Source organism: Dipodomys ordii, unplaced genomic scaffold, assembly GCF_000151885.1.
Source record: "Dipodomys ordii isolate 6190 unplaced genomic scaffold, Dord_2.0 Scaffold3, whole genome shotgun sequence".
Lineage (NCBI taxonomy): Eukaryota > Metazoa > Chordata > Mammalia > Rodentia > Heteromyidae > Dipodomys > Dipodomys ordii.
Genome location: NW_012267219.1, coordinates 11233180 through 11250200, shown reverse-complemented (window position 1 = coordinate 11250200; position 17021 = coordinate 11233180). Strand labels below are relative to the sequence as shown.

The window sequence follows — 17021 nt, the reverse complement described above, 5'->3', positions numbered from 1 at the left end:
CAAGTTCTGGCTGTTGATCTTTGAACAACACTCACCTGACCATTGCTTCGGGTGAGCGTCCTTCTCCTCCTCAGGTTGTCTTTGCCTGGTCGTCAGAAAGCCTCTTGTCATGCCCCAGATGGGGCAGCAGTAAGTCTCCTGACAGGGCAGGATCTCACAGAAAGTGATTTCAGGCACTTGTAGTGAGGTCTGTGTGGTAGTCAAGGATGAGAGAGGTGCTGCAAGGCATGTGCAGAATAGAGGGAGGTTAAGGGGAAAGGTTGATTTCTTCTGTTGACACTTTCCCTAGGAGCACAGGCTAAGCTGTAAGGGTGCAGAATACCTTACCTGAGGGGGTGGTGGTGGGTGACAGGGTGGTCTCCTGAGAGCCTGTGATGTTACTGGAGGAGGAAAAGGAAATGGTTACTGAAAGAACCCCTCAAGGATCTTTCCCCCAAAAGGAATATGTGATCTGAACTCTCACCTTAGCGGGAGACTTGGGGCTTGTTGGTCTTGATCTTTTAAGCTAAGTATGTAAAGGGAGACTATTGTCAAGGCACTGTTAGAAGAGAGAAAGAAAGAAAACAAAACATATTATGTGGCAGATTTGTTTCCAGATTTAACTCACACCATCAGCTGGCTAAAGATGTATTCTCCCACAAGGGGCCACACAGATAGGAAGGGTGGGGGAGGGGAGGCCTGCTCACAGGGAAACCAGCAACACCATGGAAACCAGCACAGTTAGGCTTTTCTGCCCTAGTAAGAAGCAGCCCTGGGCTTCCTGCACTCAGAGGCTCCTGGGGTGCTCCACATGGATGGAGTTTTCCACAGAGAAGCCCCCTGGCCCTTGGCAGGCAAACACTAATGGAAGATTACAAGAGGAAGCATGTAAACAGCTGGAAGCAGCCCTCTGCTCCCCACGGGGCAAAGCTCACATCCCCTTGGCATAGGTCGCTGGACAGTCCCACCAGGAGATAAAAGGAGGCAGAGGCTTAATCAGCTGTGGGTGCCAAGCCCTTTGGTTACTCCTGACAGCTACCGGCTGACTGTCTTTTCAGAGGACAATTCACAACACTACACAGAGAAAGGAGGAAACAAGTGCCATCATGTACTCATTTCCAGACTATCTGACTTCCAAATAATCTGCGTCTCTATCTCTAATTATCAGAATTTATACATCTGAATGGAAACTTTCCTTAAAGATTCGAGGATTGGGAGAGCTGATTGTAACAATGCATTCAAACACTTACTGTTTGCTTTTGGAGTGTCTTTAGAACTTTCCCTTAAGCCATACCAGAGAATCTTCTGATGATTTTACAGCCTCATTGAGTGCTTTGTTTGAAACATGGTCACCTGACAACTGCATCTTGGCTGCCTGACTCCACACCTTATTTTCCCCACTGAAGGCCTCATTATTCTGTTCCCCATCAAGGTGAGGAATTTATTATGATATAATATACATGAAGGTACCACCCCCTTGAATTCCACTGATAATGCGTAAATTCCTAACGTGTTCTTAGCAAATAGCTAGTGACTGCCCAGCAGGCTCAGCCCTGCCTGGGAAAAACCCTGCTGAGCCCCGAAGATGCACCAGTCAGAAGCTGTAGTGTTGCCCTGGTAACTGTTTGCTGTGGTCCAGTCTCCCTTCCTTTGTTCTCTCAGATCCGTCAGTTTCCTTAGCCCCATTACTAAGCTCTAAGTTCTTTATCTGATTTGCCTTTGGCATCTGCCTCAGTGCACAGCCCAGAGGACTTCAAGGACCAAAGAATAAGATGAACATTTGCTTTCTGCCTGAGTAATAAACTCTCGTTTTGATTCCCCTCAGGTATGCCAGAGGCTAGAAAGAAGATAATAAGCCTAGTAGTTCCAATTTAGGGCCTTCACAGTCAACAATATTGATAGGATCTGGCAAAACATGTTTGGAAAACACTGTTGTCTTCACCTGAACAGATTTGTTATCAGCGCTCCATATTAGGCTAGGAATCTATGTCTCTGGAGAACGTGAAATATGACAGGTAAAGGTGGGTTCACCGTTCCTGTATTGGGAGTCCCAGCAGGGGAGGACAAGTACTCAGAACAGTGAATGAGAAAAGTGCAAAGGCTCCTGATGGGAATACTCGGTGCAGCGGTCAAGTTTGTGCAGTAAGACTCAGGGTTCAATCTTTCCAGCACTAAAATAAGTGGAGGAAATGCTAAGGGTGAGAGAAGGGTCCAGAGGGCCCTCTGTAGCTGGAAAGCTGGTTGAGATCAAGAAGGAGGAAGCCCCTCAGCACCCTCACTGACTTTGCATGATTGTCTTCCCTAAGAAAAGGTCCTGCTGCCAATCCCACACTCACCAAGCATTTTCTTTCACCTTGTAAATAGACTAAACCTAAGAAAGGAGTATTCATAGGTCCAGAGGACACAGGCAAGGTGACCAGGGGCCAAAGGGCAGGAAGGAGGCCATCACAGCAGCAGGATCCTGGAGACCAGAGGCCTGAGCCCTGCATTCTAACAAAGGACCCCTCCCACTTGCCAGCAGAGGAACAGTGGTCAAGAGCGGCACCGTTCGCTTAGCAAATACTGTCATCCTTGATTTAATGGCTCAGAAGATTTGACTGCAAAGGCACCATGTTAGATGAATTCTCCTACATTTGGTGTCCCTTTTGGTATGAAGTCTTCACTGCAGAATGCAGAGGAATCCTAATAAATTTGAGTGGCCAAGGAGAGTGGATTACACTTGATTTCCTACTCTCTCCTTCCCCCAAGTAGACAGGAAGGGCAAAAGAAGAACTTGAGGAAATTATTTGCGAAGCCAAAAGAAACACACACACACACACACACACACACACACACACACACACACACACACACACACACAGAGTTTGCTGAAATACAGCAGCAATCAATTGAAAAAAAATCAAGCTGAGCATGATAGTGTAGACCTGTAATCCCAGACAGTGGGAAAAGGCAGTAGGATTATTCTTTGAGGCCAGTCTAGGGAAAGTTAGGAAGACCCTGTCAAAAAACAAAAAAAAAAGCCAGGCACAGTGGCTTAGCTCAAGCCTTTCATCCTAGTTACAAGGAAGGTGAAGATCAAGGGATTTCAGCCCAAGAGGAAGAGTGATATTGTGAGACCTCCATCTTAGCCAATAGTTGGATGAGGTGGCACAGGCCTGTCACCTCGGCAACGCAGGGAATTACAAATAGGAAAATCTCAGTTCAGACCAGCCCAGGCATATAAAGTGAGATCCTATCTAAAAAATAATCAATACAAAAAAAGGGTTGATACCGTGGCTCAAGTGCTAGGCCCAGCAAGCACGAGACCCTGAGTCCAAACAAACAGAAGCTCTTTGAATGGGAACATGGCTCCAGTGGCAGAGAGATTCTCTAGCATATATGAGGCCCTGGGTTCAATCCCCAATCTTTAAACAAAAAAAAACAACTTTCTCCTGTCACAATGACATGCAGAATGAGCTATAAAGGGGCATCTTTATCTCTAAACTACCAAAGGTGAGAGCCTGGTTTAAAGAGCTGCTGTCTTCTAAATAAATGGAAGGTCAGTCCCCAGTACATACACAAGAAAAAGAAAATGTGGAGAGGGTACGGAAACTTGACATACGACACTGATAACATTCAAGTTTTTCTTACCAAAATGTCATCACAGCAATTAAACTTATGACCAAGGTCTGGAAAACCCAGTTAGGACACAGCAGTCTTTTTCCTGAAAAATAAACCTACAGAAAGGTTCATTAATGAACAATGATACATGGGCACATTAGATGTGCGAAGGAAGCCTAAAATTCTGCTCCCCGCAGGAGCCTCCCTATCTCCCTTGGGATGGCTCTTAGCTTGCCCCAATTTACATCTGTCTCCTCCCCTGCTTCTAAAAGCAAGGCTCCTTAGAAGCCTCCCCAAGCCTCTAGCTATTCCAGCTACTACAATCCTTCCTTTCCCTGACACCCTGAAGGACAACTGCCATGCCATTGACTTGCCACTTGTTCTTAGTTTTCTGCGAGAAAACAACTTGTGAGATGAGACACTGTCAGAATCCAGGTGTCTGTCTTAATAGAAAACTACGGAAAATCAAAAGTTCTCCCAGAAGTAGAGGAATAAAGGCCAATGGGAGAATCTGCATCATGACAAACCATGGGAAAGATTGTTGTGCATAAAATACTGTTAAGAACCCCTTTACAACCCCTTCTCTAATGCTTCCACCTGTTTATAAGGACAGCCCTGGACATCTTGTATTCTTACATACATGTATTCTTACATACATCCAACAAATACTTACAGGATGCTACTAGGTAAAAAGCTATAAGGGGCATGGAAATTAATAATTCAGTCTCAGTTAATGTGAGAAACCTTTAGGGCTAAAATATATTGGTGTAACACCAGTATATATCTAAGAAGCATAGAATAAGCAGCTGTGAAACTGGTAGGGAATCGAGCTAAGGTTCTCTGACTATCTAAATAAGGAGCTCTTGGTCTAGAACCAGTGGTTTACAGCTGTAATCCTAGCTACTCAGGAGGCTAAAACCTGAGGAATACAGCTCAACATCAGCCCAGGCAAATAAATCAGTTTGAAGTCAGCCTAGGCAGAAAATCTGAAGGACTCTTATCTCCAATTAACCAGCAAAAACCTGAAAGTAATGGCATGCCTCAAGAGATGGCCATGAATGGAAAAAGCCAAACAAGAATGCAGGGCCCTGAGTACCCAGTCCTAGCAAATAAAAAAAAAAAAAAGAAAATCTAGTTTCCCACCACACAGTGGGGGTATTTTGTTTGCTTCCTTGTAGGGAGACTGAATAGAATCATTTTTTTTTTATTGGAAGGTATCAGAGAGTGGTAGTAATTAAGAAATAGCTTAAATTTGGTGTTTAGTTATAGTTTTTTAGGCTTGTTATCTGATTGAGGAAAATATCTTCCATGTAAGATGGTAGATTGATCACATATAAGTCGTTAACAAGGACACAAAAGCTGGGGGACTGTTGTAACTGAGCCATGCATGTGAGCTGCTGAAGCCATTCTAAATACCAAGAGGTCAATGGTTTGTACCATTCCTGTTTCACTGGACCTGATGTGCTGAGAAGTGTATTGTACAGAGAAGGCACTCAGTGAAATTTGCTAGAGCACTTGGACTTAGTGTTTTGCTCTGAATCAGTGCTTCCCCATCCAATCTGCTATTGAATTATTTAAAATTTTCATGGTTTTGTTCAAGAAACCCTTGACCAAACTCATAAGGGGTCTGGAGTTGGACTTAAAACGAGTTTTGAACAAATCATCTAAATGTTATTGTTCTTCCTTTTTCTCATCATTAAAATGGGAATAATAATATAATACCTGCTTACATTTCAGAGTTATTAGGTGAGTCCAGCTAATAGTACAATGGCTGTCCCATTCAGACATGCGAAAGGATTACTATGGAACCTATTAAAAACCTAACTGCTCCAAAAGATTGTTTTGATAGGTTTCACTTGACATAGAGTAAAGGATCTCACCTCTGAGAGGAAGTAATGAAAAGTGTTTAGCCATGCCTACTCCTTCCTCTCTTCCCTTCTCCTCCATCTACCCTAAATTGCAGCTTTAACTTGAGGGCTTCCTACCTCACCCCATATATACAGAGCAGCAACCAGGAACCAACCATCTTCTTGGAGATGAAGAAAGAGAGGGAGAAACTGGGTGAACAGGACATCAAAAGACCTCAATCTTCCTCTAGACCCTGTCTTGGCCAGCATTGGGAGCAGCGTAGAAAAAGAGTTCCCAGGCCAGCTTCTTACCATCTGGGAAGGCTCATCAATTGCTCACAGCAGCCATTTTTCTCAGTAACACCCCTTACACACCTAGTCTGAGAGTACCACTCCCCATCTACACTTGAAGAACATAGGACACTCAGAGTTGGTGGCGGCAGCAAAGGGAAAGTCAGCTTCACAGAAAAATCTGAGATATCCTTCCAAGACTGCATAGAGGGAAGAACACTACCATTGCTTATCAGACTCCCTGGACAATTTTACTACACACCAGAGTAGGAGACCCACTAAAATGATAGGTTTGAAAATATTAACAAAAATGAACAGATATCCAGCACCTACTGTGCTCCCTACACTCTTTTGAGTTCTTCATACACACTAGACTGTAAATTTGACTCTCATCCTCAACAACCCATTTTCAAGACAGTAAAATTAAGCCACAGGAAGGCTAACTTCGTTACCCAAGACCTATAGCTAATAAGTCACCAAGCCAAGATTGGAACTGAAACTTTTTTGTCTCCACAATCTGTGCTCTTAAACACAATGACATGCTGCCTCATTTTTTTTCTGTCTGGCAAAAAAGTAGGATACACAGTGCAACTTAGATATCATTAATTATTTTTAGGATTATTTAACATTAAAATTATTAGCATTAGCATTGTTAGCATTATCCTAGAGGTCTTAATAGCTTATCAAGTGTTTGGGCCATGTTTCCAGCTCTGTCTTCACCATCCTCCTTTACAAACACCAAGAAAGCCACTTCCAGCTCCCAGGCTTTTGTTTATGCCATTCCATCCAAAACCTCCTCCCCAGATCCGTGGCTGTTTGACCATATGCACTGTGCCTTTAAGGCCAGACTCCCAGAAATGCTGCAGCTCTCTGAGCCTTTGCAGTATTTAGCACATCATATCCAACTGTTCTTTGTATTCTGTGCCTTTCAACTTTCTTAGACAAGATCACATCTGACTTAACTTTGCCACCAAATAGCTTCTTACAAGCATTGAATGGGTGTTCTTTAATGCCCCAACTCCACACACACACACACACACACACACACATTCAAGAAACTGTGCCATCTAATGTTTTCAATTTTCACTGTGAGCCTTCAGGAATATCTTCAGACAGGCTCTCCATTTCTCCATTCATCTTGCAAATACTTCTTGAGTGCCTACTATGTGCTATTCCCTAGGAAAACAGCATGGCCTGCTCTCATGGACCATACATTCTATTTAATATTCTGAAATCACTACAAAATACACAGAATATCTGGGTAAGGTTGCAGATGACTAAAATGCATTTAGTTAGGCTGATGAGAATACAATTTCCATTCCCTCCAAACTATTTCAATTCGGTTAGTACAAAGAGCACCTTTCCCATTCTGTGATTTTAGTGTTTTGTGTTTATTGAACAATATGTTCTAGGCTCTGTGCATTATGGGAAGAAGAAGCACTTGAGGAGAAATCCAGGGCGTTGTGGGGAGAAGTGGCACACTGGGCCACATGATGTCTTCCGTGTGCTATGTTCACCACTTTTTATCACTATCTACCTAAGTGAGAAGTCCTACCGCTCCCTCATCACCCATCCCTGACATCCCTAAGGATAGCTTCCACTTCATAAATGATTAGGCTTCACGTTTGATTGGAAATATCCTTCTTGACATAAATTATCTTTTTTCATGAATGAAACCATCCGATTTTTATCTTTGCAGGTAGGTGAATATTGAGACCTCCATTTGTATATTTAGGGATAAATATCAAAGGAAAAAGAGGGATTAGAGGATTAACTGCAGCACATTTGGTATCTTCTGAATGATAAGTAAGGCATCAGATCAGGTGAAACTTATTCATGGAACTTGCTGAACAAGCCATCTGACTGTGAACACTACTGGGTTTACCTGAAGGGACAATGCAATCATAAAAACACCAGGGTATTTCTGACATGAACATGTTCTGGATTCTTTTCTCTAAACATTTGCTATTTTAGAAACAGTTAATACTCCTTAAAGGACTAATGAAGTGCATTAGGATGGAAATTAGGGAAAACCTAATTATCAGTAGATAAATGGTAGGAAAATTGTTGATCAGTTTCTCTAAGGATTTTTTTTTGTTTTGTATAGAAAGCACAACGTTGGTTCATTATAAATTTAAATCTATTTACCTTGTTGTTTTTTTTGGAAATGGCCCTTCTTGGAGAAGATGTGCTAACAGCTCTGCTAAATTTGCTTAAAAAGAGAGAAAAATTGATTAACTATTCAAATGACGCTGTAGGAATTATATGACAAAGGCCCAGGCTGTCATAAACACAGCAGCATGATTTTCTTTTATAAAACAGTGATAATTTGAAGAGGAAAAAAAATACTAAAGCAATTGTAAGTTCTTTTATTTTGGGGGGGAAAACATTACTAACCATAAATGAATGCATTAAACATTACATTGCTCTTTTCCTCAGAAACTGACCAAAGAAATGTATATTTACTTTCTTAATAAAAACCAAAAAATAAAATTATTTTTCCCCAGAGGAATGAACTTGGCTTTCTAAACTTAGAAATGATCATTTTTCAAAGCCATTCTTTTGCTAAAATACAGCAGCTCTATAACACTGCTATTGGACAGATGGTTCATATTTTATTATGTTTTATTGTATTTATTATCACCCAAGGGAATGTGTCCTAAAACATGCCAAGAGAAGAATAGGGACCTTAATCTCATACAGTAATGATTGCTGCTTGATGGAAAAGACCAGTTGGTTTGATCTGGTAATGAAACAAGCCCACTCTTTTCCCAGATTCCTATATAATTGGTAGACATACCTGATTGAACTTGCTCCACTAGCTGAGGACTTCCAGCTACTGAGGCTCTTTAGCCTGGCCAACTTCCTGTTCCATATTTCTAACTCTTCTATTCTTTCTTCAAGGTTGTTGGTTAGTTTACAGAGCTGCTTTACTGCCCCTACATTTTCCATGAAGATCTGGTCCTAAAAAGGAAAGTAATACAAGCTGCATACTGACACATTTTGAAGCGGCCAGGGAACTGTCCATTGTCCATTCAAAGACAGGGGAGTACACCATTCCTGAACATACACATAACTGACAAATTATATACCCACAACTTCAAGGTCACACAGGACAAATCTGGAAAAGTTCAGAACTTAAAGGATTGTTGTTAAACTGCTAGCTGTATGGTAAAACTGCTTCGGTTCAATTTGCAATAAAATGGAAATAAGTCCTTGTAATCCAAGAGAGAATAGAGTTGAAGACAGTTCCATGTTCAGATTCCAAAGATTTATTTTCCATCAGCATTATGTTATATTTAGGCTCATAAAAAGGAAGTCAGAACAGATTTCTGAATGATGATTTGTGTGTACATCACTAAATTCCTGTTAAGAAGTGACTTCAGCTTTCCTTGATAAGATATGCATCAAATTGCTCAGGTGAAAGAGAAAGGAATGAAGACCCCAATTTAGCTGGAATGGTAGTGCACACATATAATCCCACACTTGGGATGTTCAGGCAAGAGGGTCATGAGTCAAAAATAGTCTGTCCCAAAACAAACAGAGGAGCAAAAACCCAAAAGAAAAACAAAGAAACTATAAAGGCTTTTCTCTGCATAGAGAAAATGTGGAGCCTCTCGTAAAATGTTATAAGCTCCTTTGGTTTAAGTTTCTTCATTCACAAATAAGAAGATATAAGAAAACAATAATAATAAAATAAAGGGGAGAAAAATAAATAAATGAAACGGAGGATAATTGTTGAGATATTAAGTTCTGCTTTAACATACTATGAGCAATATATCATTTACAACTATATTTTAACCTAACTCCCAAGAAAAAATTTAAAAACCAAAAGACAATCCCTTTCGTTCAAAGAAAGTCACTGACAGGTCAAAAAGAAAGAGAAAGGAACTCACCAGCCAGAGCCCCCAGGCCACGGCCTGCCTTCTTCACCTACACACTTCAGCTGTCATATGGACAGGGGCCTCCCTTTCTCTCTAAGCAATAACAACAATAACCACAACGACTGGGAAGCTCTTATGAGTTCATACCCTGACCCCTACTTTTCTTCTCTCTTGTGGAAGTCCAAAGTCCTACAGCACTCTCTGACTTTCACAAAGCCACTAGTGTGCACTCACGAGCCTGAGGCCAGGGACTCAAGAATGGGGTTGGATGGTCAAAAGCTTGGGGCTGTATGTCTTTGAGATACTCACTGTGCAAACTGAAGCTGAAGGGTTTCAAGACCTGGAGAGCAATCACTCAAAAAGGAATCAGTCATACATACACATGTATGAAAATGTCCTCATGGAAACCCATTGTTTTGGTACAATTAAGATACTCCAATAGTAAGTGGAGGGTGAAAGGAATCAAAAGCTAAACATTACAAGTTTAAAGTTCAGTTTATCAGTTAAAGGCGAATATGTCCTGTGAACCACAAAAAGACTCTCAATTTCCCATAGAAGCCCCATATGGAGAGTGGGAAGAAATGCCCACGCCCCAGAGCCTGTGTCTGATAGAAATGCTTTCCTTGAGGCCAGTTCAATCCCCATCTACCCAGAGCCTTCCAAGAGACCACCAGTCAGTCAGTAGGCAACTTTCTCTTTTTCATTGAACTCAAAATATGTTCAGTTTTGTCCCTGGGCCCTTTGCCAAGGGTTATATGGCCTGTCTCCCTACAACAATGGAAAATATGTGGAGTAAAGGCATTCTGTTGATTATCTGTGTATCTCATCAAGTTGAGGGACATGCCTTATCATGGGAAGTGAATTAAAGAAGACTGAATTAGCAGCGGAGAAAAGTAGAAAGCTTTATTTACTATTTGAGAGGGGAAAAAGAATGGGGGGAGGGGCTGATCTCTTAAGCCTATCTGTGCTTTAAGAAAACCTTTTAAAAGTGACATCCCTTATTTCGTTAAAAAGTCAAAATTTTTATATTTTGCCTGAAGCCTTACCAGATATTCTTCAAAAGCTATCCAAAAAAACCCAAACAAACCCATAAACCATGAATTGACAGAAACTACTATGAGGTAGAATTTAGCACTACCTATCAAAACACATTTTTTAAAAAAATTTTTTGACCCAGTAACCAAACACATGGATCCCATGAAAGGTAAGGGGGAAGAAAAAGACTGAAATCAACCCAAATGTCCATCAAGAATGGACTTTTTGGGCTGGGAATGTGGCTTAGTTGTAGAATGCTTGCCTAGCATGCATGAAGCCCTGGGTTTGATTCTTCAGTACCACATACACAGAAAAAGCCAGAAGTGGCACTGTGGCTCAATTGGTAGAGTGCTAGTCTTGAGCAAAAGAAGCTCAGGGAGGGTACTCAGGCCCTGAGTTTAAGCCCCATAATCACCAAAAAGAAAAAAAAGTTTTTTTAAAAAAGAATGGACTTGCCAATAAATCACTTTACACTCACATAGCAGCACACTATACAACATCTAAAGGCATGGAGCAAAGGTTACAGTACAGCATAAGAGCGTGTATATACCATGATCTCCTTAGTCTAAGAGAAGACTAAAAAATGCATAGAAAAATTTCAGTTAAATCAAAACTTAAATTTTTACATATGATGTAAGGAAGAATAAGAGAAAATGAGATAGATAAAAGCCAGGATCTCTGAATATATTTTGTTTTATAAATTTTCCTCTAAAATAATATGAGTATTTTAAATAATTATAAAACATAATTAAACCAAAAAATTTCCATAAATAAATAGCAAAAACAAACAAATTATCCTAATTTAGTACTGAGTTTCTGGGTTTGGCCTTACAGAAAGAAACAGCAAAAAAAATCTTAACATTTTAATGACTATATTATTAGTAAGGATGATATACACATGATTTCTGTCAAACACATTTATACTTGGATAAGACAAATAGTTGCTTTAGAAATCATGAATTTTTGTACTTAAGAAAAGAGCTATAGACATAAAAACATTAAGTAAAATCAAAAGAAAACTAAATTGAAACTAGAAATATTACTATAAATTTCTGGTGTATTTGACTTTTTAAAAGAAAAAAGTACTGTTATGCCCATTGAAAAGGAATAACAAGGTAATTTCTAACTTACTAACAATGAGCACCTTCACTGTATACTAAAAACTATTCCACTGAAAGGAACCAGGACTCTTTGGAGAATTAGTAATTCCTGGAACAGTTTGAAGAGAGCCTGAAACACCTAACAACCTGAGAAACCAGAGAGCTATCATAGAGGACTGTGGTTATGTCAAAATAACTCTAGAGCCAACTAAAAGAGCTACCTTGGCCCAAAGATAGATCAAAGTAGTAATACTGCAATAGATCAAAGAAATAACTGTATTTTGAGAACATGCAGAATTCTATTCAATTTTTTAAAAATATTTTAATGGGCTGGGGAACAGGGTGCATGCTGGTGGTCCCAGCTACTCAGGAGGCAAAAGTAAGATTGTGGTTTAAGGCCATCTTAGACAAAGTTGGCATATGATCCTATCTGAAAAAACAAAACTAAAGCCAAAAGGACTGGGGTTTGGCACAAGTTGTAGCATACAAAGCCATGAGTTCATCCTCCAAACACTGTGTGTGTGTGTGTGTGTGTGTGTCTGTGTCTGTGTGTCTGTGTCTGTGTGTCTCTGTGTGTGTGGTATGTATTTGGAGGATATTAGAAATTTAGCTCATTTTGTGAAAATTTGTAAGTAAAGGAACCAGTGAAGCTTTATATTGCTTTTCCTTAATATCAGCTCATATTTGATGAAGGAAAGTTGTTCATTTTAGAAGAACTCCAGAGAATAAAGAAGAAATGATGGAGGATCATGATTTTCTTCCCCTAATAAAACAATGAATGTAGGCAGTAATTCCCAATAGCTATGAAAACCATATGCGCCATTTTCCACAAGAGCCCTTTTAGCCCTGACTCATGACAAGCAAGCAATGGTTGCAAATGTCCAGTTACTTATCAATAATAATGAAAAGCAGACTTTACTTTCTTCTACTCAAACTATCCAACACCATATGTCTTTTCATAGGTCTAATAGACAAGGAGACAATTTCCCATGTAAGTGGAAATAAAGATGGGGAAGAAATTTACTGCTAACTTCCTGATTAAAATTTTGGCCTGCCATCACTTTATGGATCCAGTGGAAAATTACCAAAAACATAAATTTCCAGGACATATGATAGGGATTAACTCTTGATTTCTGTCCTCTACCATCATCAGGTCAATATGAATGTGCTCAAGAGTATAATCTAAAGTTTTCTGAAAATGGCCTTTTCTACACCAGTAATAGAGAAGGGTTTGAATCATTATAAAATGCCTGAGGAATTTTTTTCTCAACACTCACATCCAGGCCTCAGGGAAAGGGTTGGACTCATTAGAGCTGATATGAGAATACACTGTGTCCTAGGGTATTTTGAAAAGTATTTTCATTTGATGTTTATCTTTTCCTATGAACAATTTTGTAACCGAACTTCATCGAATTAATCAGCTCAGTGCAGATATTACCAGTTTTAACCAGCGCCCACTACCTCAACTGAAACAACATTCCTTTACAGTTGTGATGGGAAACAGAATGATTACACTGACATTCACCCTCAAAAGGAAAAGGAGCAACTGCTTCAAATCACGCAAAAATCTTTTACGAACTGTGGGAAACACTTGTTTTTTACTCAGTGTATGTATTGACCACACGAGTGTTTTTTTTCTGAACAAACACGGCGGGGCCGTTTGGCAAGTGTGTATACATATGACAACAACACAGGCATTTGTGAAAGCAGAGCTATTAGCTGGTGTACAGTGGGTTCTTCATCGAAAGCTTATCTTTCACCTTTGCCCCCTTCACACTCTATCCTCTAATCATATTGAACATTTGCTGAACATTGTATACATCCTCCAGTCTCTAGGAGTAGCAGATGCTGCTCCCTCTACTACTTGTTCTCTCCTCCTCCAAACTGCACTAAACTTGGTGTCATATTTACCTATATAATGAACACCTAGAGAAGGGGATCAAAAGTCAGAGCCTACCTCTCACACAGTCAATGCTTTAGCAGAACTCAGTACATAGTTGATGATCAAAAGAAAGAATATCCTCACTGTAGTGGTTTATGTCAAGAAGCACTGAGAAGCCAAAGTATTGCTCTCTAGTGAGATGAAGAAAGTGGCCAACTTCTGCTTCATTTTTTTAGTCTGATGTTTCTTTCAGCAAAGCAAAAATTATAATAAATAAAATCCAGTTTTCCTTCCCATGTTAGGAAATACACATGAAAATGTGGGTGAATTAACAAACACTGGTGCTTATCATCTTCAGTATAATAGTTAGTGATTTGATTGTACCAGGCTATTGTACTCCATTCCAATTAGATCCCTTCCCTGTGGCAGGGTATTGGCTTGGGAGACAGATAAAAAACTCTTCAGTCCAAAGCTTTGCCTCCAGGAAATCCAGAGACTGTTTCTGCTGCTTTGGGACCTTGAAGGTCTTCAGATAACTGAGGCACAGCCAGGCAGGCAGTGGAGTTAATGTCTCTTCTTTTTGGAACTATAACTTTTCTACTTAAAAACAGTGGATGAGGGTAACTAAGCCTCATCACAAAGGAAGTTGAAACAGGGCCCTTTTTTTTTTCTTTCCCAGTAAGAGTCACAGACTGGAAGTCCTCTCCTTATGGTAAATGATGCATTCAGTGTTACATGGACTGATTATTTATCATCAAATCATGGGAATAAAATAACCTGCAATTGGCTATGGTGAAAACAATTGCCAAAGGGAGAGAAACTGTTTAGCTAGTGGGTATGTGTGGCAATTGTTTAGGCTTTGCATAAACACAGCTTTAGATCCTCATCCAAGAGTACGCTCACCAGACTGACATGGATTTAGAGAATAGAATCCAAACCAGGAAAAACCAGGGCTTTACTGTGAAAGCTCTGGCTGCCTGTGGAATTTTCAACAGGTCCCTGGAGGAGAGGCTCCCTCATAGGTATCTCTCTCTTGCAAAGAGCACTTGTGTGCTCATTTCCGAGGATGCCACATTATCAATCAACCTTAGCCTTATATGGCAAGAGCATGAACTGGGTACAAATGTTTAAAATTCCGTACATTATTGTTGCCTTGATTTTGCCTTAAAAATCTTGTTTTCTTTTTGTTACTTTTGTTTAAGTGCAATTTTCTGTGGAAAGTGCTTCAGTCCTTAGAAGCAAGGTTCCAGGTGAACTGTATTGTATTGTAATTCTTTGGTGTATTGGAGTCTCAGAGTGACCAGTGAGCTCCTTTGTAGGGCAGTGAAGCTGCCTACTTAGTACCTGACACCTTCTTCCCCAAGACAACTTTTAACATTGCCTCATGAGAAATGAGCAATGGCTGTAAATGCCCAGTTACTCATGAATAAAGATAAAAAGCAGACTCGAACTTAATCTTCTCAAACTTCCACCACCATAAGTCTTTCACAAGGTCCAATAGACAAGGAGGTAATTAATTTCCCTCAATACCCACCAATACCTGGCATTATCAGACAGCAAAATTTGCAGTTCTTGCTGAGTTAAAGTAGGACTATATCATTTTAATTTTGCCTTTTCTTGATTCATAAAGTTGTGCATCTCTTTCTTATGTTAGGTATTTAGTTTCCTTTACTGTGAATTGTTTGTCTAATGTTCCATTGTTTTACCTTTTTCAGAATAATAATGAAAACTTTCACTTGGCTCTATTATTTTATTCTTTCCCAATGCACTCCAAAATAAAACTAATATGCTAAATATATAGCAATAGCTGTAGATGGTGACATTATTTTCTATTCAGTTAATTGGCTTCCTTCCTAGTGCTAATTACAACTTTAAGCTTTATTTGTGGTTTATAATTGTTACTATTGGTCAGTCCCCTATTAGGCAATCATGGCAGCAACAACTGTGTCTATTTTATTTGTTTTGTCTTCTCTTATTATTTAGGAGAATATTTAGCACATCATAAGTGATTGACCAAAAAAAATGGATTCCATTCCTTAATTTAACAAATCCATTTTTAAACAAAGGCAACAAACGTGAATGTTAAAGCTATAAGAAAGGAGAAGGAGAAGAAGTAAGGAAGAGGAGGAGGAGGAGGAGGAAGAGGAGGAGGAAAAAGAGAAGAAGAAGAAGAAGAAGCTGCTGCTACCTTCTGGTCAGACTTGACTTGACCCATAGGCATTGTATCTGTGACCTCCATCCATAACCTCTCCCTCAATATCTTCATCATGGCTTCCTTTCTTCTCACAACACCTCTTTCAAGTTTCACACTCCGAGTCACTTCTTTTTGAACATGTTCATCGACTATTCAGTTGATACCACAAAGTCAACACTAAACTTATCTTTTCCCTAGAAAATCACTTTTCTTCCAACATCCTTATGTGAGTAGAACCAGATCTCTTCTCTTCACTGAGATTTGGAAAGGCATGTATTTCTGCTCAGCACTGTCTAAATCATATCAGATGCTGTATAATCAGCACAAGGATTAAGTGAGTATATTCTCTAAACTCCAGAATCTCATCTCTGATGAAGGAGACACAAATAGAAAAAAAATGCAATATGAGAAACACTCTAGAAGATGTATCTCCACAAGCCTAAGTACAGAGATAGGATCATCTTAGATCTCATTAATTCATTCTACCAATCTTTGCTGAATTCCTACTGTTCTCTAAGCCTTGAGGTAAAGGCCACAATAAAATGCAATTTTGAAAAACATAAATTTCTTCTCTCACACAACTACTTGGGGAGACTGGCAACAAACAAGTGGATAAATAAACAGATAATTATAGTCAAGAACAACTTTCCAAGCTGCTATGTATAGCACAGAGGCCCAGTTGAGAGGGTTGGGTGTTGTCTGCTGCAAAAAGACCAGATTTTTGTATCAGTGCAAAGGACCTTGGCCCTAGCAGTAACCCTAAACTTTATAAACAGCATGAACCTTAGTCTCACAGGGATTATTGCAGATGGGTGGTTGGGAAGGCCTTGCATTGAGATCCCACAAAAAGATTTTAGGGCAGAAGATATTCAAAGGCTCAGCTCTGAGATAAGAATAAAAGAGAGAAAAGGGCTGGTGTGGGAAAGGCTTGCAAACAAGAAGTGCCTGGTGCTGGGGTAAGGGAGGCCACAGAAGCCTGGGAGGGAAGAAGGTCAGCTATTGGGAAACAGAAACGCCTGACTTTTGAAAGAAAATAAAGGAATGCTCAGTGCAGAGTGATGAGAGGTGGCAAAGGCCAAGTTAAAGACACAGCATGTACAGACACATGGCATTCTGGAAAGGTCCAGCTTCTTTAAGAAAAGAAAAGAAAAGGTCATTGTTCAATGTGGCTTTGCCTGAAAGTATTACGGGCTTGAGGGGACAGGGGTG

The 17021-nt window shown here is 40.0% G+C and overlaps 1 protein-coding gene across 1 annotated transcript in view; it reads right to left on the bottom strand.

Annotated features, from left to right (window-relative positions):
• Positions 1-17021, bottom strand: part of Myrfl (myelin regulatory factor-like) — an 84572-nt gene that overhangs the window by 11749 nt on the left and 55802 nt on the right. Inside the window, exons 15-20 of the mRNA XM_013018644.1 lie at positions 8518-8681; positions 7866-7929; positions 3610-3695; positions 464-538; positions 328-380; positions 36-218 (exon numbers count right to left, since the gene is read on the bottom strand). Coding sequence (XP_012874098.1) covers positions 36-218; positions 328-380; positions 464-538; positions 3610-3695; positions 7866-7929; positions 8518-8681 — 625 coding nt within the window. The remainder of the gene's footprint in view (positions 1-35; positions 219-327; positions 381-463; positions 539-3609; positions 3696-7865; positions 7930-8517; positions 8682-17021) is intronic.